Below are 27120 nucleotides of genomic sequence, written 5' to 3'. Positions count from 1 at the left end.
CACACACACACACACAATCTTAACCACAAGCTACAACAGGGTGGGGGAATTGTTCCTTTGGGTACCAAAATTCTGCCTAAGGCATGGAAAAGAAGAAGTTATAACTGAAGAAGAGTGGTGTGCATGCCTTTTCCTGGCATTATCTTGGGTTTCTTCACATGCTGCTTCCAAGCAGCAACAGTGAGAAGATAAGAACTATCAAGACTGCCCAGGCTGGCAAACACCTCGTTCAGAGCTGGCAAAGCCCCACAGAACGATGACAAGTTGAGCTGAGTATCTCGACAGGACAGAAGGAGCCATATGCACAGGCCCAGCTTTGGGCATCTGGAGAGAGGTGGCAAGTACTGAAGGCCAGTGCTGCTCCCAGGAGAATCATCAAAAAGAGCAGACAACTTACACAAGTGGCGCAGTAAAAACTAGTAACAAACAGTACTCAGCCTGAACTTCCACCCACACCAGATGCAAATAAAAAAGCACTCAGAACACGGCTACACTGTTAAAGCTTAGTTACTGTCATGACTGATGAATCACACGACAACAGGGCTTCCTTATTGTAACATGTTTATCGAGCAATGATTTCCTCTGATGAACGCCAGATGGCTGGGAAGTCCTCTAGTACCATCCCTGGCTGAGACATAAATAACTCTGACCTACCTCTCAAATATCATTTGCCTGTCTGATGTAACTTTTGTCCCGTGTTGGGGCATACCTGCCACTTAAGGTGGCTCATTTCAATGCTAAACAGGAAGAACCATTAGAAACTTGCCCACTAGAAGTCAGCAAGGTAGTATATACATCAGTCCTAGCAGTGGGAGACTGAGGCACAGTTTAAGGCCAGAAGAGGCTACAGAACTCTAGCCTGCCTTAAGGAAAGAAAAACAACAAAACATGGAGCTGGGGATGAAGAACAGCTAAAGAGTGCTGCTTCACAACTTGAAGTCCCGGGTCCAATCTCCAGAACAGCTAAGGAAAAAAGAACACAGAATGTGTCCACTGTACTGATCAATAGAGCCTCCATCTGAACACGGTGATCTGAACATATGAACGAAGCTTAATGATTCTCAGCACATCGGCCCTGAAGTTTCTCTCACATCATCTGGCCCTCCAACTCCAAGGCTCTTTCTTGTCTAGGCTGTGAGACAGCCTTTTCTCCCACACAGTATTACCTGGTGTTCTATCTAGCTCTGTATGCCATACAATAAAGAGTGGATGACAAGACCAGTACCACAGCTCAGCAGGCTGAAGGTGCTCGCCACCAGACCTTCGCACACACGCACGCACACACGCACACGGGGTGGGGTGGGGTGGGGGCTACACACAGGTACACACAGGTAAATGTCAAAAAAGAAAGGGGGAGGGAAGGTGGAGGAAGCGGGGGACAGAGAGAAAGAGAGAGAACCAATGATGGCCAGTTACAGAATGGCAGAACTAGGTGAACTGGAGACCAGTCTACTGACCGCCAGTCTCACCTTTATATCAGCAGACAGGGCAGAAAGAAAAGCAAGACCCCACCAGTGCTCAAGCGGCCACTCGGGAAAGCCGCAGGTGGACTGCAGATTCTGGGTCCTGCTCCCGGAGTTGTACCAAATAGTAAAATGTTATGGAACAGGACTGCAGTTTCTTAGGAGCTTTGTGGTGAAATTAAAAAAAAAAAAATGTTTTCAGTTTGATAAGTTTTTTTAAAATCCCATTTTGTAATTATTCATACAATAAATCTCTAGGTCAAATGTCAACGGCTGGTGTGTGCTCTGTATAAGCAGATCTCAGGCCTACAAAAACTCAGTTACTCTTCACAATAATTCCTATGGAGGGATCCCACAAGACATTGACAAACCCGGGTCAGAGGTGATATGGCAAAATAGGAAACAGTAACCAGTGACACTCCTCTTCCTACCAAGACCTTATTCTATCTGGGTAAGTTTAGAACATCCTTACACCTGTCAAAACAGGATTTAACTCAAGGCTTCTAGTAATTCTTTAAAGTATTTGTACTTAAATAAAATCTCAAGTAAAAGTTACCCTTCCTGGGAATATACTTAAATTACATTTTAACAACTCAGGATAAAGTTTAAAAGTTTATAATAAGTAAGTAGCCTCTTGGCAGAAAATGGAAGGTCATTTCAACTTGAAGATCAAGTTAGGTTATTAAAGCATCAACTTTTGCACCGATTACCACAAAGATACATAAAAGAAGCTAGCCTCTAGTGAGTAGCACAGTAAGGCATGCAGCACTGAGACAAGCCTAGCTAAAGAGAGCTTCATATTCTCAGGCATTTCCCAGAGGCTTCCAAGTCAGCGATCCTGTACTTTGAACTGACAACCACGACTGGAAGGGACTCTGGTCGGCCTTCTTCATGAAGAGTGTTGTGTGCTCTGTGTCCCAAGAAGAACGGAACAGTCTGAGGAGTGGATAAGCCGGAGTCAATGCTTCTCACTCACTACAGTTCACTGTTCCTGAGCCATCAATAAGATGTTAGATTCATGTGACTGAATCCTGCTTATTATTATAGGAGGAGTGATGTCAGTGATTTCAGGTCTGGCTTGGAATGCCTTTCAGCATCCACTTGGGACCCTCCAGCTAACTCTCCCTCTACCATCCTGGCATACCTACAAATGGGAGAAGAGAATAGCAACTTCTGTTGAATTTTGCATTACAAAAATACATAGTTGTTGCTATTGTTACTACAACACTGTATAAATTGCATAGTTCTCAAAATTCTGGGTTCAAACAAATCATCATGTTCTGATTTCATTGGTCTGAAATGACAAAAAGCTTCCCCAGAAAAAATGAAAATAAGGTGAAAATCAGGGGAAAAAATTAAAATTTGCACTTGAAAAATTAAATAGGGGGAAAATTAGATAATTAAACTTTTTTTTTAAAAGAGATGAGATATAGTCATAGCCTCCTAGGTGACTCTGTGGTTCAACAATGGGTCACTGATCAAATATTAATGATTGATTTCACTATGCCTGAGAATAGGATTATAAACACAGCTCAAGAGTAGAGGAAAGACAATTAAAGAGTTCAAGATGGCCAAGTCCTCCAGTATCAAAATAAAAAGACAACATACAAAGCACCTACATGTCATTAACAGAAGCACAGCTTCACTAAACATAATTCAAACAATTGCCACTACCCAACACAAATCCTCTTTGACCAGACAGTCCTATTGAGAGCTCTATAATGTAATAATAATTCCACAGTGTTTAAAGACATATACACCAGAATGGCCACTGCAACACCACTATAGAGGGGAAAGCTGGAGCACACTAAATGCGTACCAACAGAGAAAGACATGGACAACTGCTGTGGGGTGTCCTGTATGTGGTGCATAAATAAAATGCTGATTGGCCAGTAGCCAGGCAGGAAGTACAGGCAGGACAAGCAGAGAAGAGAATTCTGGGAACAGGAAGGCTGAGTCAGGAGATGCTACCAGCCGCCGCCATGAGTACCAACATGTAAGATTCTGGTAAGCCACGAGCCATGTAACAAGGTATAGATTTACAGAAATGGGTTAATTTAAGATGTAAGAACTAGATAGTTAGAAGCCTGAGCCATTAGGCCAAACAGTTTAAATAATATAAGTCTGTGTGTTTATTTTATAAGTGCGCTGTGGGACTGCCAGGGGCTTGGCGGGAGCTGGAGAGAAACTCTCCAGCTACAAAAAAGTTATGTATTTGAGTATCCACACCATCTTCTCCCCACAATTTTCCTTCTTCTTTGGGATGAGGTTTCACTATGCATCCAGACTGGCCTTGAGTTTCCAATCCGCCCTCCATCAGCTGGTAAATTTGAGTTGTTTCTCCTTCTGAGCTATTCTAAATAGCACAGGTTTATGTGCAAGGTTTGGCGTGGTTATATTTACACTCTTCGTGGGTGTATTAACTGGGAGTACAACTGTAGTGCCATGATATATCACTGTATGGAAGCACCAGAGAAACTGCCAGACTGGTTCACATCCCCTGACACACACACACACACACACACACACACACACACACACACACACACACCAGACATGGAGAGTCCAATTCCCCACAGCCACACTAACACTTTTTAGATCCATCTTTTAAAAATGATGTAGAACTTCACTGTAAAATGAGGGGGTGGGGACTACTGAGGATTGAACTCCTGGCCATGTGATTACTAGCCAAGTTAGACTTCTGATTACATCTTCCATCTTCATTGTGATCTTTATTTGCATTTACCTTCAGCATTTTTCTATGTTTATTGGTCATTTGTCTTATATAAAGAAATACTCATTCAAATCCTTTGCTTATTTTTATGCTGAGCTTGCGCTTTACATTGTTGAGGTTGTCATGTCAGTGGCAGAATAAGATAGCACAAGGTACTTACTACTGTTTTGCTGATGTATAAGAGTTCTTCAGACACACTGACACTGGACCTTCATTAGATAATTGATTTTCTTATAGTAAACAGTGGTGAGCATACAGACAGGGTAACGGGAACTTTCTGACACTGCTAATAGGAGAGTGAAACAGTCCAACATGAAAGTACATGAAAACACAATCCAGTAATCATTAACAGTGTGTACCAGCCATGGCTGTATACACCTGTTACTCAGCACAGGGAGAGCTAAGGCAAGAAGACAGTGAATGAGGATATTAAGTCTGAGCTACCCTGGTCTACACAGGAAGACCCTGTCTCATTTAAAAAATAAATAAATAAATAAATAAAGATGCTGGTCCCTTTGCCTCTTGCCAGCCTCTGAACCCACTCCACATCAGCAGGCCTAGTCACGGACATATAGATCATGCACCGCCTCTTCTTGGGCTAGCCTCAGTCATGAAGCCTATGCACTGGCTGGCTCTGGTCTAGCTCCAGTCAACCAGCTTCTGCACCAGGTTACAATCTCACACCAGACATACAACTGAAGAAAAAAGTCTACATGACTAGGCTATAACACAAAAACACAAATATGAAAGGCCAAGACATAATGTCCCCCTCAGCCCTTATATATATTTCTCCAATGGGAATTACTTAAATGGACTCCAGGATAGAATTTAAAAGGACAATCACAAACTTTATCCAAGAATTCAAAGGAGTTTAAAAATGATGGGGAGCGGGGAGTGCCTCCATGAATTTAAAGCAGATTCCAATATATGCCTAAGTGATGGCCAAGAAATATATGACTTAATGAAATGACAAAGACAATTCAGGATTTGAAAACTTAATTCGATAAAGAGAAATACTGACAAGAACACAAGCTGAATGAAACTCAGTAACACAACTAGAAAACTCGAGAGAAAACTGTATAAATAGAAGGGATCAAAGAGAAAGTAGATCACTGGGACTTGAAGATGTGGAGGAATTGAACTACTCAATCATAGACTACAAAAAGTTTAAATAAAAATAAAAAACGAAATCTAAAAAGAACACAAAAATGTTGGGCACCTAGGAAAGATGACCTCTTCTAATTATAGGCATAGATGAAGAAAAAAACTCCCAGGTCAACTGTACAGACCAGATCTTCAACAAGACCACAAAACAAAACCTCCCCAAATTAAAGAAAGACACACTCAAATAAACCAAGATATGACCATTAAAGAAACTCCCCACAGCAGATTGTAGTGAAATTATTTAATAGATAGAACAAGGAGAGTATAGTGGGAAAAGAGAGAGAGGAAAAAAAAATATAAGTCACACATAAAGGAAAACCCATCAGAGTAATAGCTGATTTCTCAATGGAAAAATTTAAAAGCCACCAGAGCCTAGAGCAATGCACTTCAAGTTCTAAAAGACCATAGATGCCAACCTAGACTACTGTAAAACACCTGTCAGGGTTGAAGAAGAAAGAAAAACTTTCCAGTATACAGACTTAAAGAAATCATTTCCAAGATGGGAGAGATGGCCCGGCAGTTAAGAGCACTGGATGCTCTTCCAGAAGAACTCAGTTCAGTTTCCAGCACGCACATGGCAGCTCACATCTCTCTGCAGCTCTAACTGTAAGGGATATGATGCACTCTTCTAGCATCTGCAGGCATTAGGCACATACATGGTGCACAGACATCTATGCAGTCAAACACTATACCCATAACGTAATAAAAAAAATAATTTCCAACAAACCAGCCCGATAGAATATACTAGAAGCAATACTTAGGACTGAAGAGATGAATAAGCCAAGAATACAGAAAGAAAACTAATGAAACTCTAATTACTGAAACACAAAGGAGGACTAAGAACATAAACAGCAGAACAAATGACCAACCCTCCCCCAAAGTGACAATCATCAACACCTTTCAAACAGCAACTCAAAGCATTAATAAATAACCCCAATTCACCAATTAAAAGACACAGGTTTGTGAAATGGGTTAAGAAACAAAATCCATCTGTCTACTGTCCACAAGAAACATCTTACTTTCAAAGATAGGAGTCACCTTAAAGTGAAAGGATGGAAAGAATATTTGAACTGCCTAGTTTTCTGTCAACTTGACCCAAGCTAGGGTCATTTGGGAAGAGAATCTCGACTGAGAAAATGTTCCCATCAGATTGGCCTATGAGCAAGTCTGCCGAGCACATTCTTGATTAATGATTGATGTGGAAGGGAGGGCCCAGCCCACTGAGGGCAGTGCCACCCCAGGGCAAGTAGTCCTGGATGCTATAGTAAAGCAGGCTGAGCAAGCCACCAGAAGCAAGCCAGTCATCAGCACTGCTGCATGGCCTCTGCCTCAGTTCTTGACTCCTATCCTGGCCTCTCTTCACAACGCACTTTAAGCTATAAACCGAAATGAACCCTTTTCTCAAGCTGTTTCTGGTCATGCTGTTATCACACCAATATAAAGCAAACGGACACAACATTCTAAGCAAATGGGGACCAGGAAGCAAGCCAAGTACCCTATCCTAACATGACAAAATAGACTTCAAATTAAAACTAACGTCATCCTAAATGGAGAAAAACTCGAAACAATACATTAAAATCAGACTAAGATGGGGCTACCCACTATCCCTACTCCTTCTCAAGACAGTGCTCAAAGCACTGGCTAAAATAAACCAAGACAACAAAATTAAAGGAAAACTAAGAGGAAAGAAATCAAATTACCCATCTGCAGTTGGTACAGTATACATAAGCCATCCCCAAAATTTCATTAGTACACTTCTAGAAATAATCAACACTTTCAGCAAAATGGCTGGACACAAAAATCAACTTACAAAATTCAGTACCCTTTCTTAACACCAACAACAGTTAAGAGAGAGAGAGAGAGAGAGAGAGAGAGAGAGAGAGAGAGAGAGAGAGAGAGAGAGATAGATAGATAGATAGATCATGGGCCCAATCCCATGACCTTCAATGAAAATAAAAATCTAGGAATAAACCTAACCAAGGAGGTAAAAGACCTCTACAATAACAACTTTAGTCTCTAAATAAAGAGAATGGAAATGCACTAAATGGGAAGGCCTCCCCTGCTCTTAGACTGGCAGAACAGATATTGTGAAAATGATCATCCTACCAAAAGCAATTTACAGATTCAATGTGATCTCCATCAAAATCCCTATGAAATTCTTCCCAGAAAAATTTTTTTAAATCCTAAAATTCATATTGAACCACAAAAGACCCTGACTAGCCAAAGCAATCCTGAACACAAATAATGATGCTGGAGGAACTGCCACTCCAAACTTCAAGATATGTTACAGAACTATCATAAAAAAAAAAAAACTCAACATGGTCCTGGCACAAAAACAGAAATGCAGAGCAATGGAATATATAGAATGGAGAAAATACAGTGTTTTCAACAAACCATGCTGGAAAAACCAGAACGATACGCAGGCAGAAGGAGGGAGGAGAGAGAAATCACATCAAGGATGTTTGAAAGAGACAGAGGGAAGCAGACTGTTTTATGTTCACTTAAAATTACACAGATACACATCAATGTATGTGCGTATGTGTGTGCTGGTTTAAAGGAAGTTCTGCCACTTGGAGTGACACTACAGGCTGCCTAACCAACCCGTGTCAGTCATGGAAGATTCCCTCTGGAGATGCTCGTCAGGGGAGCCCAAGACCCCCAAAACAATACAGGTATTGCCCCTGTTCCTGGGTGCCTCCCAGTATTTGAAGGTAACTCCTTTTTGCTGATGACAGCACATATTTCAGACACAGGACTTGGAGGAATCAAGCTCGACGTGATCTGGAAACCTCTTCCTTAAAGACCAGCTCTCACAGCACTGGAAGGAGCTATACAATCTGCCAATGGAGGGAAATGATCACTAATCCTACCCAGTTATACCACCTATAAACCAGAATGGCCATATATCCCAAAAGGTGCAGTAGTGGCTGTGGTGGTCTGAATGAGAATGCCCCCCCCCCATAGGCTCATATATATGAATGCTTGGTCCCTAGTTGGTGGAATTGTTTTGGCAAGGATTAAGAGATGCAGCCTTGTTGGAGAACTGTAGCACTGGGAGCAGGTTTTGATGTTTCAAAAGCCCACACCAGGCCTAGTCAGTCAGTCTGCCTATCCCCAGGCACAGGCACCTCACGCCCGTGGATCAGATCTAACCTCTCGGCTACAGCTCCAGTGCCATGCCTGCCTCCCTGCTGACATGCTCCCACCAGGATGGACACCGACTCACCCTCTGAGACTATAAACAAGCCCTCAATTAAATACTTTCTTTTACAAGTCGCCTTGGTCATGGTGTCTTTTCACAGCAACAGCAAAGTAACAAAGGCACTGACATACTGAGAGTCACCAACAGCCATCTAATTGGACTTACGGCCAGCCCACCAGGAGGAGTAAAGGCTCATATTACAAATCTAGTCAACTACCCCTGACTGGTGAGGTCCATGGATCACAGAGGGGAACCTACTTTAGTAAATCAGCATAATTTCTAACTACACAGTAAATACTCATTCTCATAGCACAAAAAAGTGTAGGTCCCACCCCTCATCAAAGAAGCTTCATTTTGTGACAAAGAGAAACCATTACAGAAAGCCACAACTGAGCAAAAGGCAGAGAACAGCTGACTGTGGTGACCAGCAGCTCTACTTGACACATCTACAACCCAACCTACAACTAAGGCTCAGGGAACACATCAGGAGAAGGTGGGAACCAGATGACCAGGATGTCGGGATGTCTGCTGCTGCAAGACACTGGCTTCTGTATATAACAGGGAAGCTGCAGCCACAAAATCTCAACAGTATGGTTTCTTAAACAAGACCTGAACAATGACAGCACCTTTTGACATGCCAGAGTGAACAGGGGAAGTTTCACAAGGCTCCACCTTTGGATGAAGAGCTACAGGCGATCAATCTAAGAGGGCAGATCAGTCTTTTCCAGGGACAAGCTCCCTGATAGGTTATCCAATCCTCCAACCTCCAATGGTCAGGCTTAACACATATACATATAAACAACACTAAAGGGACCCAACAAGCTGTATTCATAAACGTGTGCATGTGTGTGTGTAACAATAATAAAGAATAAAAGTCCACGAATTTAAAAGGGAGTTGGGAGCACAAGGGAGGAATAAAAAGAAGGAGAGAAATGTAAATACAGTACTCATATATGAAATTAAAAAAACAAAGAACTGGCTGTGGGCTGTAGATCAGTGGTATAATGTAAACACAGTACTCATATATGAAATTAAAAACTCAAAGAACTGGCTGTGGATCAGTGGTATAATGTAAACACAGTACTCATATATGAAATTAAAAACACAAAGAAAAAAAAGCAAAACAACAAGAACAAAAACAGAGAAACCCTGTCTCGGAAAAAAAAAAAAAAAAGCAAAAACACAAAGAACTGGCTGTGGCTGTGGATCAGTGGTATAATGTAAACACAGTACTCATATATGAAATTAAAAACACAAAGAACTGGCTGTGGCTGTGGATCAGTGGTATAATGTAAACACAGTACTCATATATGAAATTAAAAACACAAAGAACTGGCTGTGGGCTGTGGATCAGTGGTAGAGCTGTTGTCTAGTATGTATGAGACCCTATGTACAATCCCTAGAAAAGTGAAGAAACGGAACATCCAGTAAAGGAAGAAGAGGAAATAGAACTCACGGGAAGAAGTGATGTCCTTCAAGAAGAAGGTGGTTCAACTGATAGTGAAGAGGATTCTTGGGGTTTTTTGTTCTGGTTTTTATTTGTTTTGGTGTTGGAGACTGGACAAAGGCCCCGTGTGTGCTGAACACTCTCCCTGCTTCAGGGCCACATCTGCAGCACCCAATAGGGAAACCTCACAAGAGAATCAACTCCATCCTCTCTAGGCCTTGGGCTGCTCTTTTGCTAGTGCTGTTTAAGTGAGACAAATATGTCGGAGCTGAAGCAGTCATATTTAGCAACAAGAAGGAGCAGGCAGAGTTAAACCTTGCTCTCAAATAAACCATGAATTTGCTTTTAGTCTAAGTATGTCCCACATATTTTGTGTTTACCTGAAATTCATATTTAACTGTGAATGCTGTATTTTAATCCTAGTTGTAGCCAAGACATGGAACACAATTTCGACACTCAAGAGCAGAAGCTAAAAACCAAACCAAAACAACAATAAAAAACGAACAAAATCCAGTTTGCCTAAGCTTAAAGTGATGGCAAAGTGAATTATCTTGGAAAAGAAGACATACTCCACCTGCGTTGCACTGATGTTAGACCTCCATTGTCCACGCCCCTCACAAAGGACACATGTTGTAAAATGTGTTTTTTGCCTCCACCCTCCCCGTACTAGGATCACAGGCATGTGCCACCATGCCCAGCAGTTTCCCCCTCCTAACATCAAATTTCAGTACATATTTTATCAATAAAATCTCCGGAATCAAGAAGTTAGGAAAGTACACACTGCTCTTTATTAACTTCCCCGGTAACTGCCTCTGCCTGTACTCCACTACCTCACACTCGGCATACATTCATTCACTGTATCAGACGGGTTATTTTTCCTCAACTGAATCTCTCAAAATTCAAAATTCCCTTGCTTCAGATTTCCAACACTTAGCAGAAGATTGTGTTCACATCATTCCATAACTCTAACAAGTGTAGCTCACACATTCTTTTTCACAGAACGTGATTTGAGTATTCTAAATGAAGTATTCCACTCCCATTTTGAGTAACTAACCAGGCAACTAGGTGTGAGATCTACTATACAAACACACGCTTGCTTCTCCTGAGACTTATCAGAAATATTGGTGCTTTTTCCGGGAGATAAGTTATATACTAATTATTTCTCTAATTGCATAGCATGTAATCGAACAAAATAAGAGAAAAATAATTGGAAGGGTCATACATCACATTTATCTTCAGACACCATCAAATTAACGACAAAAACCAACACAACTCCATAATAAATGTTGACAGCTGTGCGACCACTGTTGTGTCCTTAAGTGGAGAAGGCAATGAGGCAGGAAAGGGTTTTCTTTCTTTCTTTCGAATGGGCTTTCAGAGAAGCGTTCTTCTTTTTAAAAGGAGGTTTCATCGCGTTAAAGAGACGGGAGAAGATGAGCCATTATGATTCTCCCTAATAAGTTCTCTATTAAAAACTTGACTCAGATAAATCCATGTCGTTCGGTTCCAAGAAAAATAAATTTTTAACGACAAGCAACAGGGCGGCGATTAAAATGCAAAGCAGCCTACCTACGCTTTCCCTCCAGCGTTTCTACTTGAGCAGGACTCTCCAGACGCCACGTCAGGCACTCAGAGAGCCGGAGTCCGCGTTTCCATCTCGGATGTGGAAACTGTGGCGGAGGCAAAGGCAGGAAGGGCTGCTGGGTGCACGTCCTCACAGCCCAGCCGGAGCAAGACTGCACCTGAGAGCGCCGGGGGCTTCCGGCCGCGGGCGGATCGGATGGCCGGACCCCGCCCCGCTGCACGCGGCCTCTCCGGGGCCGAGACCACCGCGCACCCACCTGTCGCGGCCTCCTAGCAGCCACACCCCTGGCGGCCGGGCGCGCGCGGCCCCGCCGCACCGCACCTCGGCGCAAGCAGCTCAGGTGGGCGCCGAGCTCCACCCGCGCCCTGCTTCCTGCATGACACAGGCCGGACGCCGCAGGGCTGCTGGGTCAGCGCGCAGTATACACCACCCAGCGAGAGGACGCCGACTGACCGGTCACGTGACGCGCCGGTCACGTGCCCGACGCGCCCCGGGCAAAAAAAAAAAAAACAACGTTGCTGGGGCGACCTGGGGCGCTAGGAAGGCGGGGCAGCGGAGGCCCTCTGGGCCACAACCCCACAGCTAGGGGGACGCCAGCTTAGCTAGGTAAGGTTGCTCTTAGACTCCGCCCGGCTTCACCTTCTGGCATAGAGGAAGGGAAACCTTCCGGTAAGGGGAAGCTGCAGGAACTAAGCGATAAAACGTGTTTGTTTGTATGTTTCTTTTTGCTCTCAGTCCCTAACCTAGAGAGATCCTGGTTGGATATGTTATGAGTATGTACACGTAGAATTCATACATTATAATTTTCATCTGGATATTGCTGCTTCTGTAAATAGACATGTATTTATTAGTGACTCTACTTTGTCCACATTTGTCTCCTCTTCCCTGATTTGACCTCTAGATTGGTATTCTTTGTGACTTTTCCCCTCCACAGTACTATTGCTTGGACCCAGGGATTCTCTCAGAAGTTATCACTGAGTTTCATCCCCAGCTCTTACTATTTCTTACAATTTTGATTTTCCTAAGTCACACCTTACAGAAGAGGTTTCAACCACTGGTAATTTTACTTATCCAATGACCTTTATTCACGGTGCATTAAAGAGTATTCTTTTTAATTCACGAGAGATTTGTAACCAAATCCCCACAATAACTCCACAATTTTCTGTTGTCTAGCAGTAGTCCCTTTAACTAATCACGTTCCTCCCTACAATGCTCACTTTGCATACTTGACTAGAGAGCAGATGTCAGGAGACAAAACATCTAGATGCATACAGCAAAGCCCAAACAGGTTCGTTTCTGTAAATCACCTTGAAAGCAACATTCATACAGAAGATGCAATGGTGAATTTTTTCTGTGCAGTTATTTTGCTGTGGAAAGCAGCTACAACCTGAGAGAATCTTCCTGCCCCTTCTGGCAACAGGTGTTCCAAGAAGGCAGAACTAATCTCCCATTAATATAGTGTATAAGCAATTAATACAGTGGGTGAGAAAAAAAAAGCCAGTTAACTGACTTGGGGGTGTGGAAGCCTGCTACCCTACTGGAGGAAGTGACAGTCTTCGGGCTTCTAGAGGCATCTGTGAGTTTTTACAGAGCCGGAAAGCATTATTCTGTGAGTCCTAACTCAAGCATCACTACCTAGGAGATTTCTGAAGCCTTTCTTCGTCTATCTAAAACAAAGCTCAAAGTCCTGAGAAAAAAGAGGTATCTTGCATCTGTCCAAACCCAGAGTCCAAATTCCTGTCCCCAGTTTACAGCTGAGTAGGAGACTGTCAACTAGGAAACAAAATGGAAGTGGGAAGAATGGGCTGTACTTAGAATGTAAAGCTGCTGATAAGTGAATTGTGTGGATGGAGGTGACCACATGCTCAGTCCAAAAAGCTCTAAATCTTCTCTGTGTGCTGTGCTTATGGGGATGCCTTCCTTCTCCTGGAAATTGTAGATTATTTGATGATAAGTAAGGCATAAGCCAGATGACCACTGTTAGCCTAGAACTAGTCACAACCAACTCTCCAAATGGCTAAGCATATAAAGCATGAATGAGTTTATCAGTTAAGGGTTTATTGCAAACAAAATATGTCAACATGGTAGGGTGCACCTATAATTTCTGCCCTTGGGAGGCTTCAAGACAAGAGATTATGAATTCAAGATCAAGCCTAGGCTACATAGTTGACCTAAAAAAATTTGTGTGACAAAATATACTGCAATTAGCCGGGTGTGGTGACATAAACCTTTAATACCAGCACTCAGGAGGCACAGGCATGTGGATCTCTAAGTTCCAGGCCAGCCTGGTTTACAAAGCAAGTTCCAGGACAGCTAGGGCTGTTACAAAGAGAAACCCTGTCTCTAAAAACCAATATAGATAGATGATTGATAGATAGATAGATAGATAGATAGATAGATAGATAGATAGATAGATAGATAGATATAGCGATTGTCTATGACCATATGGCATTTAACACAGTGGGTCCAAAGTGTGAGGAATAACAGGAAGTAGCAAACAAATTTAGAGATGAATAACAAGTCTTATCTATGCTGTAGAAGAGCCACCCTTGAATCCACATATTGTTTCCAGTCTTGGACAGCTTTCCATAGGTGTAACATCTGGGGATAACTTATGGAAAAGGTTTATTTTGGTGCATGGCTCTGGGGGGCTCCAATCCTAGATGACAGGGCAGTTTCCTTTGTTAATGTGGTGTTGTGTTGTGTTGTGTTTATGAAGCCAACTTCTTTGAGCTCATCAGAAGACTCATTCTTTCTTCTAGACTGAGGTGTTTGCACAGTTCTGTAATTGAAATAAATCCAAAAGTGGGTATGGAGGTACATGCCTGCAGCCCCAGCTAGGCCAAAGGCTGAGACCGGAGATCACTCAGTCAAGCCTTGAAGCCAGCCTGAGTAACAGAGCAAGACTCTGCATCAAACAATATATAATAATAATAATAATAATAATAATAATGGTCAATATATTATAATAATAGTAAATGTAGATCTGAAAACTACATTTGTTGCAATTGCTGACAGTGAGCATAGGTCACAGATTGGAGGTTTGTTGTTAGGTGCATGCGTTTCTCTGTTCATTGTTTAATAAAAAAAACAGAGACAGTGTGGGTTGGTTGAGAAGACAGTGCCACATGATTTACCCTTTGGATCTCTTCTTTGGTTGCAATTATGCAGTTAATCCAGGGTAGTGCTATATCCCCACCACTGGTGAGCAACACGGTCCTGAGGACTTACTCATCCAGACAAGGACATTTAAGCACCATGGGCAACTCTCCAGCTTTCTCTTATGCTACCACAACAAGTCCAGAGCATTGTGAAGCTACATTCAGTAAACAGCCTGAGTCTCCAAGTTACTTTATTGGGCAGCTTCCCTAGGAGCTTGCTCAGCTCACTGGGTTTTATATGAGTAAGAAATAAACTCTGTTGCATCACACCACTGAGCTTTGGGGGATTAATTTGAAACCACAACATAATATAGTATCTGTTAGATTGTGAATTCTATCCCCCAAATTCATAATGTTGAAGTTCTAACTCTTAATACCTTTTAATAAGACTTTTAATTTTTAGGTTTTAACTCAATACTGTTGTTTTCTGTTGTGGAACAAACTTTGCATGCTGTAAAATGTATTGCTCTCACTGGTTAATAAAAAATCTGGCCAATAGCTAGGCAGAAAGTATAGGTAGGACAGCAAAACACAGAGGACACTGGGAAGAAGGACAGAGAAGAGTCTCCAGCGAAATATGGAAACAGGAAGTACAAGATGAAAGAGAGGTAATGCCACATGGCAGTATGCAGATTAATATAAATGGGTTAAGTTGTAAGAGTTAGCTAGTAACAAGCCTGAGCTATTGACCAACAATTTATAATTAATAAGTTTATGAAGGATTATTTGAGAGTGCCTGCCAAGACACAGAGAAACTCTGTCTACAGTTTTCTTGTACAGATTATTCAAGGTTTGGCTATTTAAAGCACATTCATGTGACTCTTGTGTCTTTATGACATGTCATCATCATTATAGATTTATGACTTTTTAAAATCTATTTATTCAATTTTGGTTTTCCAAGACATGGTTTTTCTGTGTAGCCCTGGCTATCCTGGAACTAGCTCTGTAAACCAGGCTGGCCTCAAACTCACAGAGATCTGCTATTATCTGCCTCCTAAGTGTTGGGATGAGGCATACTCATTGCTCCTAGGGTACTATGTCTTCTAGGCCTTCTCAGGGAAACTGAAATGGGACATAGTCACACAACTGAAATGTTATTAACAATAAGATGAGATGGGCTAAAAGTTTTTTTTTTAAAAAAAAAAGACAAATTGCTTTCAGTATTTTAAGTGGTATTTTTTAGTTTAGGGGCTCATTCTTAAAACTTAAGACGAGGATGGGTATATCACAAGACCTGATCACACTTGATACTCTGGCAACAGCATAAGAGCAATGTGTCCTCAATTCACTATGATTTACAGACCCAAATTAAATCTGCCTGAATCTGCCTTAAGTTCAATCATTTACTAATATCATGGTTAGCACACATGATAAAGAGGCCTTGCTATTTTGAGTGCTAATCTTAGTCATAACAACCTACTATATGTGTTACTGTTTATGTGATTTGGTGTTTTGAGTACTGACATGTCTTCCAGATTCCCTTCAAATGATGGCCTGACAGTCTCTAAGCAAGATCATATATAGCCCCTTAGTCTAGATAGGGTGAGACTTGGTACTTGAATAGGTAGGCTCAGCATCCCTATTAAGTCCGAAGGAACTATAAAAAAGTAGGCCCTCCTCCTTCTGAATCCCTTAAGATTCAGAAGGGAAATCAGGAAGGCTAGAAAGACAGGGAAATGTGGAGGCAGAGGAAAGGACTTCCTCACCAAGTGAAGCATCTTGCTTGAGATCTCAATGGCTACTTAAGGTCTTCCTGTCTTCTCAGCTATAAACCTGAATTTTTCTAGGACTCTCACCAGAAACCCCATTTACAGGATGAAAACAAGCACTAAATCCTGGCAACCCCAGCATTTCCTGGTTTTACCCTAATTTACATTATCAAATCTCATCCATGGCATCCCCAAGCCACCTCCCCTCACTCACCAAAATAAAGAGAAGACAAGTTTCTTGCAGCCTTTTGAAAAATAACTTGAGAGACAACAAAGTAGTATATGTGACAAGTAAAGACAGTTGTCACTGTTCCTTTAACACTTCCCGGTGTCTTAACTTCCACAACCCTCACTTAGAGAAGCCAACAGCCATGCTATTGTAGATGCTCTACTTTCTCTTTTCTCCTTGGGTCTTTTCCCTAAACCTCATGATTAAACCTATATTCAAATAGCTTTAATTCTCAATTCTGCTTCAAACTGGCCATTCCTAAAATTCTTTTCTTCATCGAACCCTGAGTTGACCTTGTTGAGGTCCTTTAGTGATAATGGTTGAGGTGGCCACACAAACCTGTGTATCTGCTCCTTCACCACTGACAAAATTATTCTCCCACCTCAGCCTCCTGAGGAGCTGAGAGCACAGGCTTGCACCAGCACATGCAACTTGCATTTTCTTCTTAGAAGGCTGGACATGCACTCTGTGGATGATCTCGTCTGCCGTGCTCTCTTCATTTGAAGTTTTTCTTCATATTTTGCTTCTACAAGCTTTACAATTGTTCTCTCTTGAATTCTAATCACCTATAGCAAATACTGTAGCTAAACAATTCTGTGTCCATTTCTAAACTCTTGTTTGAAGCTACTTAAATAGAAAAGCAAAAAACCTTTAACTTCAGCCTCTCTTGTAATAGCATTTTGATCAGGAAAATATCACTCAGCAAGATATCTCCTCAGAGAGGTTAAGTCCAGCTCAGAAAAAAAATCTCTTTTTTTGGGGGGGGGGTTAGTTTTTGAACCAGGGTTTGACTGTGTAGCCCTGGCTATCCTGGAACCTGCTCTAGAGACCAAGCTGGCCTCAAACTCAGAAGTCTGCCTGCTTCTGCCTCCTGAGTGCTAGGATTAAAGGTGTTTGCCACCACTGCCTGGTTAAAATAATCCTTTTGAACGTATGTTTTTTATCCTAAGTCTCTAACCTGTTACCTCTTTTTTCCTAGCTAATTCTTATTTGAGAAGCTCTAACTATAAAGCCTCCTGAAGTAGGCTGGGTATCATTTGCTGCTAACTGCACAGCTCTCCCGTTTCGTTTATACTATGAAGATTACTATTAGATAATGGCCTGGCTAGCCAGTCAAAATCTTTGTGCTGCAGCAAACTCTACTAGCCAATTTTACCACTGTATTCCCAACACCTAATTATAGTCATTTGTATATGAGATGCACTGGACAAGGATTTGGATGAACCTGATAAAACACTGTTATCAAGTGCTTATAAATTAGGGGATAGCTCCACTCCATGAATGCTAATTACATTCTTACTTCTAGCTCTCTATAAAATCTCTGAATAGTTGAAGACTTCTAACACTTCAGGGACTGAAAAAACAAAACAAAAAGATCCAGGACAATGATTTGGAAATGTTTTCAATTAAAATTGGTTTTGTTTGTAAAGGGGGACAGAGGCAGAATACACTGAGTAAAAAGTAAATTAAGTACGTATTTGTGCTGAGCAAGCTATACTGTCTCTTCCTACAATGTCTGAATTACTGAGTGGCAGGCAGCACACTCATGCTAAGTCAGTTTTCCTTACCATGACCTTACCAAGACTTCTGGTTTCACTTGATAAGCATGACCACACCCATCACAAGTTCTACATCACAATTCATCACACACAGTGGGTTTAGGCTGCAGAGAGGCTGAAAGGGTTATGGGTGCCACAGGAATTTAGAAGTCTGTACAAAGAGCCCATACATACATGCTGCAGGTGGTAAGGTAAGGAACTACCCACCATTCAGGATGCATCAAGGTGTAGAGCTGCTAAAATACAGATGAGTTTGAGGGTCTGAATGGCTTAGAAGAGAACAATTTCAAATCAGCAGAATCAAATCATGCTGCTGAGGTATAGTGCACAGTATGATGTGGTGAAGATCCTGGGCAGAAGCCAAGCCACTTGACAAGGTGATGAGTCAGCATTGCTGGCATGCCACTCTTAGATGCCTTTCTCTTTGATGTGTTTCAGAGGAAGAAGATCACATCATTTGTTTTCCGGTGTTTGATAGACTCACATACCTAGTTTTTTTGTTTTGTTTTGTTTGTTTTGTTTTTGAGATGGTCTCACAGTATATAGCCCATGCTGACCTTAAATTCAAAATCCTCCTGAATCAGTCTCGCTAGTGATGGTATAACAGGTATGTGCCAGCACACCTACCCATACCTAGTGTTCCTAAGGTGGTTTGATAATGTGTGTCCATGTGCATCTGATGTGTTAAGTTTACAAATCAGCATGAATAACTTACCAGGCTATGCCTCCTCACTGTGCCATGAAGCTTTTAGTTTTTTTTCCAAGAAATTCTGTATGTGCAACCTCTGGTGATTATTCACTTGCCCAGACAAGATGTCACATCTGCTGTGGGATGTCTTTCTGTATACTGTGAATATGTGTTGCTCTGACTGGTTGATAAATAAAGCTGTATTGGCCTATGGCAAGGAAGCTTAGAAGCAGACAGGAAATTCAAGCCAATAGACAGGAAGAAGAAAGGGGAAGCAGAGAAAGAGACACTGCTAGATTCTGCCAGGAGAAGCAAGATGTAAAAGTACCAGTAAACCACAAGCCATGTGGCGAAGTATAGATTTATAGAAATGGGTAAATTTAAGATGTAAGAGCTAGCTAGCGAGAAGCCTGAGCTATTAGGCCATATAGTTTGAAAATAATATAAGCCTCTGTGTGTTTATTTGGAACCAAGCGGCTGCAGGCCGTGGATGGGAGAGATTCATCCTGACTGCAGAGCCTGGATGGGACACAGTAAAACTTCCAGCTACACACATTTTTCTTCCCTACCTCTTTCAATCAAAATGAAGTAACTCAGACAAACTAGTGCTTACCACAATGGAGTAATTCAGCTTAAGGAACAACCTGATTGCTACAATAGTCTTAAAACAACCACCATTAAAAACTGGCTATCAGCCGGGCAGTGGTGGCGCACGCCTTTAATCCCAGCACTCGGGAGGCAGAGCCAGGCGGATCTCTGTGAGTTCGAGGCCAGCCTGGGCTACCAAGTGAGCTCCAGGAAAGGCGCAAAGCTACACAGAGAAACCCTGTCTCGAAAAACCAAAAAAAAAAAAAAAAACAAAAAAACAAAAAAACTGGCTATCAATATTCCTTAGAATAACTGTTCTACAATCCAAGTGAGAAAAATGCATCCAACATTGTACACAGAATACAGAAATCCTATCCATATTACTTGATATACCCAAGGAAACCTTGAGCATGCTCTTAATCCTACTGTTTGGAAAGCTGAAGCAGGATTGAGAATTCCAGGCTTGGGGTACATAGTGAAACTCTCCAAAAAGAGGTGAAGAGCTATAATATAGCTGAGCAGTGCTCCTTGTCCAGCATGCTCAAGGTTCAGCATGCTCACGGCCCTGGGTTCTATCTCAGCACTGTAAAAATCAATTTAAAAATGTCTCCAAACTGAGATTCCAAGTTAGCAAGGAAGTTCATTTCACCATATGCTCAAGGTTCAGGGCTTACTGTTTTTTCCATTTATAAGGCTGGGTATTTTCCCTGCCAGAGAGGCATCATAACACTGCCCAGTACCTCAGGGACAAGACCAGGATGTACTTCAATAAGGGTGACAATTGCTATCTTAGTAGGTCTGGAGAACACATCTGATCAAAAAGGGTATTTCTTGAGCATTAAAATCTAACGGGATTTGCCTTGCCAGGTTTGACTTGCTTTAGGAAACTGTCATCCCTTGCTGGGTTTTCCTTTTGCAGTAGTGATGTCAATCCTGTGACTGACCTTGTTCTTTTTGGGAAGCATAAAATTTTCTGATTTACAGGTTTACAGCTGGAAAGGAATTTTGTGTCAAGATGAATCAGACTCAGTCTTACCTAACCCTGATTTAGATGATGTTTAAATAAGACTGGGTTATCATGTCTAATGGAAACTAAGACTGAGGGACTATTAGGATAGAAAGATTTTTCCATTTACATTTTCTCATAAGAATATGAATTTTGTGGGGCCAATAGTGGAACATGATGGAATGAATTCATCTCTTCCCAAAATTCATACTGATGCCTTAACCCCCAGCATGGTTTCATTAGGAGTACAGAAGTAATTATGATTAAATTAGATCATATTAGGGGCCCAAATTTTGCTTGAACTAGTGTCTATAGTAGAAGACACTGCCGTCTTCTTTTTGAGTTCCTTTCCTGTGTGCCCTCACCTCGATTACATGCATACACATGAAAGTTATGTGAGGTATATAACAAGAAGAAGGCAGTCCATACACAAGCTAGAAGCCTCCACAAATAGAACCTGTTGGACCTACACATAGCACTCGCAGGTACCAGAACTGTGCACACACAACTGCCACTTCAGCTGCCTAGTCTATGGTGTTTTGTTATGACAATCTGAGCAGACCACTATCCTGACAAAAAGTGGGAGCACATTCTTCATGTGACCATACACAGCATGAAAGAGTATCTATTTCATATGCTATTGTTTATATATGGTGACTACCAAAAGAACAGGTTACCAGAAAAAAAAAGTTGGAAGCATTCTATGGAATTTTGACTTTTCTATTTTTTTCTGATATATATTACTTCGATTAGAAATTTCAAAAAATAACAGTTTTCAAAGGAAAGTTAAAATACTGTACCTACATTTCCTAAATTTGTCACTCAGATCCGATTTTTTGTTATTTGTGTCCTAGCCACTTGTGAGCATTCACTCAGCTTTTTAAAAGTCTAAATCAACCTATTTCACCTTTTCAGTCTAGAATGGTTTGCAGTTTTGTTTTTATGACAGACATTGAAACTAATTATTTTAGAATGTTTATCCATAAGATGTAGTGGGTAGCCATTCCAGCTTGGATCTGGAAGTTCCAACCCCCATTGAGACTCTGGCAACTGTCACGCCTACGAGGCGGGGCCAGGGGAGGCGCCTGGGGACCCGAGAGCTGGATGGGCCAGCGCTCTCTCTGTGCACTAGTATTAGATTCAGGTTCTTTAGGATAGGACACCTTTGAATGATCTTTAAACATGCCGTTTACCTATGCTCTATACTTCTCTGGATTTTAGTATGTGTTTCTTGCTTGATATTGTTTGCATTGGTTGTAGTTACATCTTATCTAGGTCATTATCCCTCATTATTTCTGGACAATATTTGATAACCATTCCCTTTGTATATAGTCTTGTATTAGTTTAGAACCTTCTTATTTAGACAAAAAGGGGGAGATGTAGTGGGTAGCCATTCCAGCTTGGATCTGGAAGTTCCAACCCCCATTGAGACTCTGTCACGCCTACGAGGCGGGGCGAGGGGAGGTGCCTGGGGACCTGAGAGCTGGATGGGCCAGCGCTCTCTGTGTGCTCTCTCTGTGCTGGGATGCTGAACGGTGAAGGTGGACTGTGCAGAGCTCCGGAGAACACTGCTGGACTGCGTTACACCTTCCCCAGACCCTGCGACCTACCCATTACTTAATTTGTGAGTTACGCCATTAAATAAATATCCTTTTAACTACGTGGAGTGGCCAAAATAATTTCTCCAATAATAATATCCTACAAGCATCTCATGTTTCAGGAGTGGTACAGAGGGCACACTTTAAAAAGTGCTTCTGGATACAAAATCTGATTATCATGATGGCTTAAAACCATATTAGTCCTAAGAGAAAATTCCTATCTCTATTTTACAATTAAATCACTTCAGAAGTAGTAATATGAAACATATAAACATTTTAATTTCCTCTGGCTGAATGATTACATTGCACTAAATATAACTATTTCTGTTTGTTTCTTTTTATTCAGACTCATGGAGTCAAGCTGGTCTCTAGTGACTGTAAACCGAGGATGCAGGTGAACTCTAACTCCGCTCCTCCACTTCTCCAATGCTAGGGTTCCAGGGCTCTGTGCATGCTAGGTAAGCACTCCACCACCTGAGTTACAGCCATAGAACCTAAAGGTAACTTGGAATATTTTTCATAGTTAAAAGTTTTAAAATATTGGGAAGTTGAGGCAGGATCACCATCACAAGTTTAAAGCCAGCCAAGTCTACATTGTGAGTTTCACGTCAACTTGAGCTACAGAATAAGATCATGTCTGAAAAATCAAAACAACAAAAAGTTAAGAATATAAAGACTTTTCAATACTGTTAAACCAAATGTGCTCGGCTTTTACAAATTAAAAACTGAATGTAAAATGATTGAGATTTAAAAGCATTTGATAAAGTTATATAGGTTATGCAATATGGCAGTTCATTTGTTCAAGGCTGTAGCCAGGGCTTTATGCAGGGCACACTCCTCATCACGGAAACGAAGACAGGTCTGAAGTCTCTGAAGTCCCTCTCAATAATGATAACATTTTTTGAACAATGGTGCTTCATCTCTAAGTGACTCAGAAACTAGCAAACCAACTCAACTGTGGGCTGAGGGTGTGGCTCAGTGGCAGGGTGCTTGCTTAGGCTACAGATTTCATCCCCAGTATCAGACAAAAATTGATGCAACCTTGACCCAAATCATTTGTAAAACTTAAAGACTTATCTCTACTAATAATTATGAGTTAAAAGTACACACAGCCTGACCTCAGTATTCATATTTATACAACAAATATGCTTTGGTTCATTTATCAGTGGCCTGATATAATGAGTTTTTAATTTTTATATGTCAAACCACATTTATTATTTGATAAGGGAAGAAAGGCAATTATTTATTGATAGGTGAAAGTATTTGTTGTTAACCTTTATTTATTCCTCTTTTTAAAATATGCATTTCAGGACCTAGGGAGATGATTCAGTGATTGAGAGTGCTCGAACTTCAAGTGAGCATGAGGAATTGAGTTCAAATGCCAAGTACCCACATAAAAAGCTGGGCATGGCTACAAGTGCCCGTAACCGCAGTACTGAGAAGGGTGTAGGGAGCAGAGACAGGCAGATCCTGGGAGCTGGTTAACCAGCCAGCCAGCCCAAATGGCAAAACCCTGTCTCAAAGCAGTAAGGTGGAGAGTGATATATCCAAGAAAGATACCTGACTGTTCAGGGATCCATGGCTTTCTCAGAGGCCTCAATGAAAGGACAAAGGGAACCTAGTTCTGTGTCCTTGCCCAGGAGCAGACTTGGCAAGGTCCAGTCTGGGGCTATTGGCCAGGGCCTCAAAGACAAAGTTTTGGTTCCTAGGAACTTGGCTCCTCCACCCCCGAAAGAGACTGGAGTAATCAGTCCCAAGGCCACTATGTACTCAGTCAGTGATGTACCTAAGATAACCTGTGTCCCTTTGTACAACATTGCTTGACTGGCTTCCTGCTGACTTTGTCACATTATATGATAGTTGCCGCTGACCCGGTCCCATTTCTCCCCCGATAACAGTATATAAGATGCTGTACACTTAAGAATCTTGTTTGGCATAAGATCTCCTGACCCCACTTTTCCTATTTTCTTCATCTTCTCATCTCCTACCCATCTCACTTAGGGCCCTGTCACTGAAGAATGGCATACTGGTCCAGGTCATCGGACGTCCTGCTCTGGCCTCCATATGTGTCCTTTGAGTGCACTCATACACATGTATGCACCACACACAAAGCATACTTTCAACAGGGTGTGGTGTTTCAAGCCTATAATCCAAGCTGTTGTGCAATATTAGATAAAGATGTGTTATACTCATCTATGCTGTGGAATATATGTTTAATGATGCAAAGGTATGTTGCATTCTTTTATGTTGCATTTGTTTAACTCTGTAAAGCTGTGTTACTGTGCCTGTCTAAAACACCTGACTGGTCTATAAAGAGCTGAATGGCCAATAGCTTGGCAGGAGAAGGAAACAGGCAGGGCTGCCAGGCAGAGAGAATAAATAGAAGAAGCAGGAGAGAAAAGAGGAACAAGAAAAGGAGGAGGACATCAGGAGCCAGCCAACCAGCTACACAGCAAGCCACAGAGTAAGAAGTAAAGAAAGGTATATAGAATAGTGAAAGATAAATGGCCAGAGAAAAGGGCAGATGGAATAATTTAAGAAAAGTTGGCTAGAAATAAGCCAAGCTAAGGCCGGGCCTTCATAAGTAAGAATAAGACTCCGTGTATTTATTTGGGAGCCAGGTGGCAGGCCCCCAAAGAGTAAAAAGTAAAACAACCAACTACACCTAGCACAAGAGAGACTGAGGCTTAAAAGCTGCTGCAAATTCAAAGGCCTGACTGGGCTACAGTGTGAGACCCTCTCTCAAAAACCAAAACAAACCAAAATGCATGCCTTCCACCTTTGACTTTAAGGCTCCTCTATTACATTTTTTTCTTAACCATTCTCTTTTACAAATGTGCTTTACTATAGGTCTATCAGCATCTTTATCCATCAATATTCAGTCTCTTACAAGAAACAAGGGAAGAGTATCAGGAGTTCTCCAGGAAACTCTCACTGAGTAAGGGATCTATGGGGCACCAAAACAACCTCCTAGAATCCCTATAGGAGATCAAAGGTACAGCCACTAGCCAGGCTGCTTAACAGCTGCTGCCTGGCATCAGCTTCAATGGCCTTCCGGAGTCCTGAATGGAAAATGGATAACACCTAAGGAACATGGTCCTTAGACCTTCAAAAATCCTTTTATACTGCCAGTCATTTTCCTCAAGTATACTAGATCACTGATTTACCTATTTTACAAAAGAAAATGTAAATAATCAAATAAAGTCATTTTGAAGTTGAATATTTATTTGAATATTATTTTCCCCTGCAAAAGCACTCAATATGTAATAAAAATAAACCAAATTTGTGAGACTTTTAAAAATATATATAGCCATTTTTGAAAAGTGAAAAGTTGGTCTCTGTTTTCAATGGCAATAAGGAAGACACTGTTATTTTAAAACTACCATTTAAAAAGTAGTATTTTAAGAAATGTATACTATATTAACATGATGTGTTCTACAGAATGGATACATATATGAATGCCAATCTGAATATGGAAGAAATATATGTGTTAAAAATCACACTGGAGAAACAAATGTTCTTTAAAAAAGAACCTGCTAGTAAACCTCATAAACTTTCACATGTGGCATTTATAAAAAGAAAAAATTCCATCTACCCCATCCCCACAAGAAAAGAAAGAAAAATGGGCAAAATGTGCTCAGTTTGAATAGAGCCATTACAGAAACACTCATTTCTGTACAACATGGAAGCCTGGTTACACAGTCAATGGTAACTTCCTAAAGTGCATCTTTTGAAGATTTGTCTAATAAATAATTCCAATCTCAAATATAAAATACTTAACACAGACATGCAATAACAAAACTAAATCATTATAGTGTAAAGTTTTTAAAACTACTTTTAGAACTTTTGATTCACCAAAGAATAAAGACATCAATACAATAGGCATTTTCATTCTCCAACAGTATGCACTGTGTGCTCTTGTTATTTGGCAAATCTTTTGGAGTCGAACAAAAATAATGCAGTCTAAACAATATTTCTTCTGTCAATATAATAGGATTCCTCAGGCAGAGCAGTAAAGCGCAGAGAAGAGTTAGATTTTGGGAAGTTTTGGTGCATTAACCACAGGGTTTGCCTCCTGCAAGTATCTCCTCCCTGCACTCTTGTAGTCATAGGTGCAGCCATGAGTTTCTGCATAGCGATGAGATGCACAGAAGTTGTTTCCACATCTAAAGCACAAAAAAAGTGTATGTGAATAGTCAGATTGCCACAGAGGGCTCATCTCTTTAGGAGAGAAAAGCGTGCCTTCAGGTAGTCCAGCAAAAGCCCTCTGGACCTCCTTAGCAATTTCAGCACGGATAGTCCCTTCCACTTGTAAGTATAAAGGCTCTAAAAGAACAAGGTGCCTGTTCATGAATGACAGGTATGTATCTTTTTGAAGTAAAAAACTGAAAAGCTGGTACCATGTCCATCATATCTCTTACATTTAGTAAATTTGAATTCTAAGAAATTAAGTCTCATGAGAAAATGAGGCTATGTAAAAATTAGCTATGTAAGGCTGGACATGGTGATGTATGCTTTTAATCTCAGCAGGAGGCAGAGATAGAGGCAAGCAGATCTTTGTGAATTCAAGGCCAGCCTGGTGTACATAGCAAGACCTAGGCCAGCCAGGGTTATATGATGAAAGTCTGTCTAATAAAACAAACAAAACCTGCAAAGCAACAAAAAGCTAAGACATGAGAGAACGTAAAACACATTCCAGCAAAAAAAAAAAAAGAAAGAAAGAAAAAGAAAAAGTTATTTTTATGTGAGCAGAATGCATTCTAAAAGGCCACAATTCTTTTCAATGTTTGTCCTCACACTAAGAGCAGGTATCAATCAATGCTAATGAAAGATCTACTTATGAAAAGAAAAAATAACTATTTAAGAATATATATCATATATCTTGAAATAACTGTACCAAATGTTAAACTATAGAGTCTACAAGGAGGGGCTCTTCCAAGAATTCAAATAAATCAATTGGCTTCAATGTCCTAGTTCAAGGACAGTG

At 41.2% G+C, this 27120-nt stretch overlaps 2 protein-coding genes and 1 long non-coding RNA gene across 10 annotated transcripts in view; 1 reads left to right on the top strand and 2 right to left on the bottom strand.

The window, feature by feature from the left end:
• The window catches only part of Marchf8 (membrane associated ring-CH-type finger 8), a 114452-nt gene that overhangs the window by 64518 nt on the left and 22814 nt on the right, over positions 1 to 27120 (bottom strand). The window contains exon 1 of one of the 6 annotated variants that reach the window (XM_076567680.1): positions 11852 to 12006. The exons of 1 other annotated variant lie outside the window; for it this stretch is intronic. The gene's annotated coding sequence lies outside the window, so the exon portion shown is untranslated. Of the gene's footprint in view, positions 1 to 11232; positions 11530 to 11579; positions 11808 to 11851; positions 12007 to 27120 lie in introns of those variants that run through there. 4 more of the 6 variants (XM_076567683.1, XM_076567679.1, XM_076567684.1 and 1 more) reach the window with 4 other exon arrangements.
• On the top strand, positions 12078 to 25353 carry LOC121828092 (uncharacterized). Of its 2 annotated transcripts, none has more exons than XR_013050093.1 (4): positions 12078 to 12201; positions 22480 to 22633; positions 24135 to 24360; positions 24984 to 25353. It is a non-coding gene; the product is annotated as an uncharacterized LOC121828092 (long non-coding RNA). The 2 variants fall into 2 exon arrangements; XR_006070550.2 differs by having other exon boundaries at positions 12081 to 12201; positions 22480 to 22591.
• Zfand4 (zinc finger AN1-type containing 4) overlaps positions 25341 to 27120 on the bottom strand; it is an 80965-nt gene continuing 79185 nt past the window's right edge. For both annotated transcript variants that reach the window (XM_076567678.1, XM_042273910.2), the window contains exon 10: positions 25341 to 26299. In XM_076567678.1, coding sequence (XP_076423793.1) covers positions 26164 to 26299 — 136 coding nt within the window. In that variant the 3' untranslated portion in view covers positions 25341 to 26163. The remainder of the gene's footprint in view (positions 26300 to 27120) is intronic.

The sequence above is a fragment of the Peromyscus maniculatus genome, chromosome 3 (assembly GCF_049852395.1).
Source record: "Peromyscus maniculatus bairdii isolate BWxNUB_F1_BW_parent chromosome 3, HU_Pman_BW_mat_3.1, whole genome shotgun sequence".
NCBI lineage: Eukaryota > Metazoa > Chordata > Mammalia > Rodentia > Cricetidae > Peromyscus > Peromyscus maniculatus.
The sequence above is the reverse complement of the archived record's forward strand: the minus strand, read 5'-3'. Positions and strand labels throughout refer to the sequence as shown.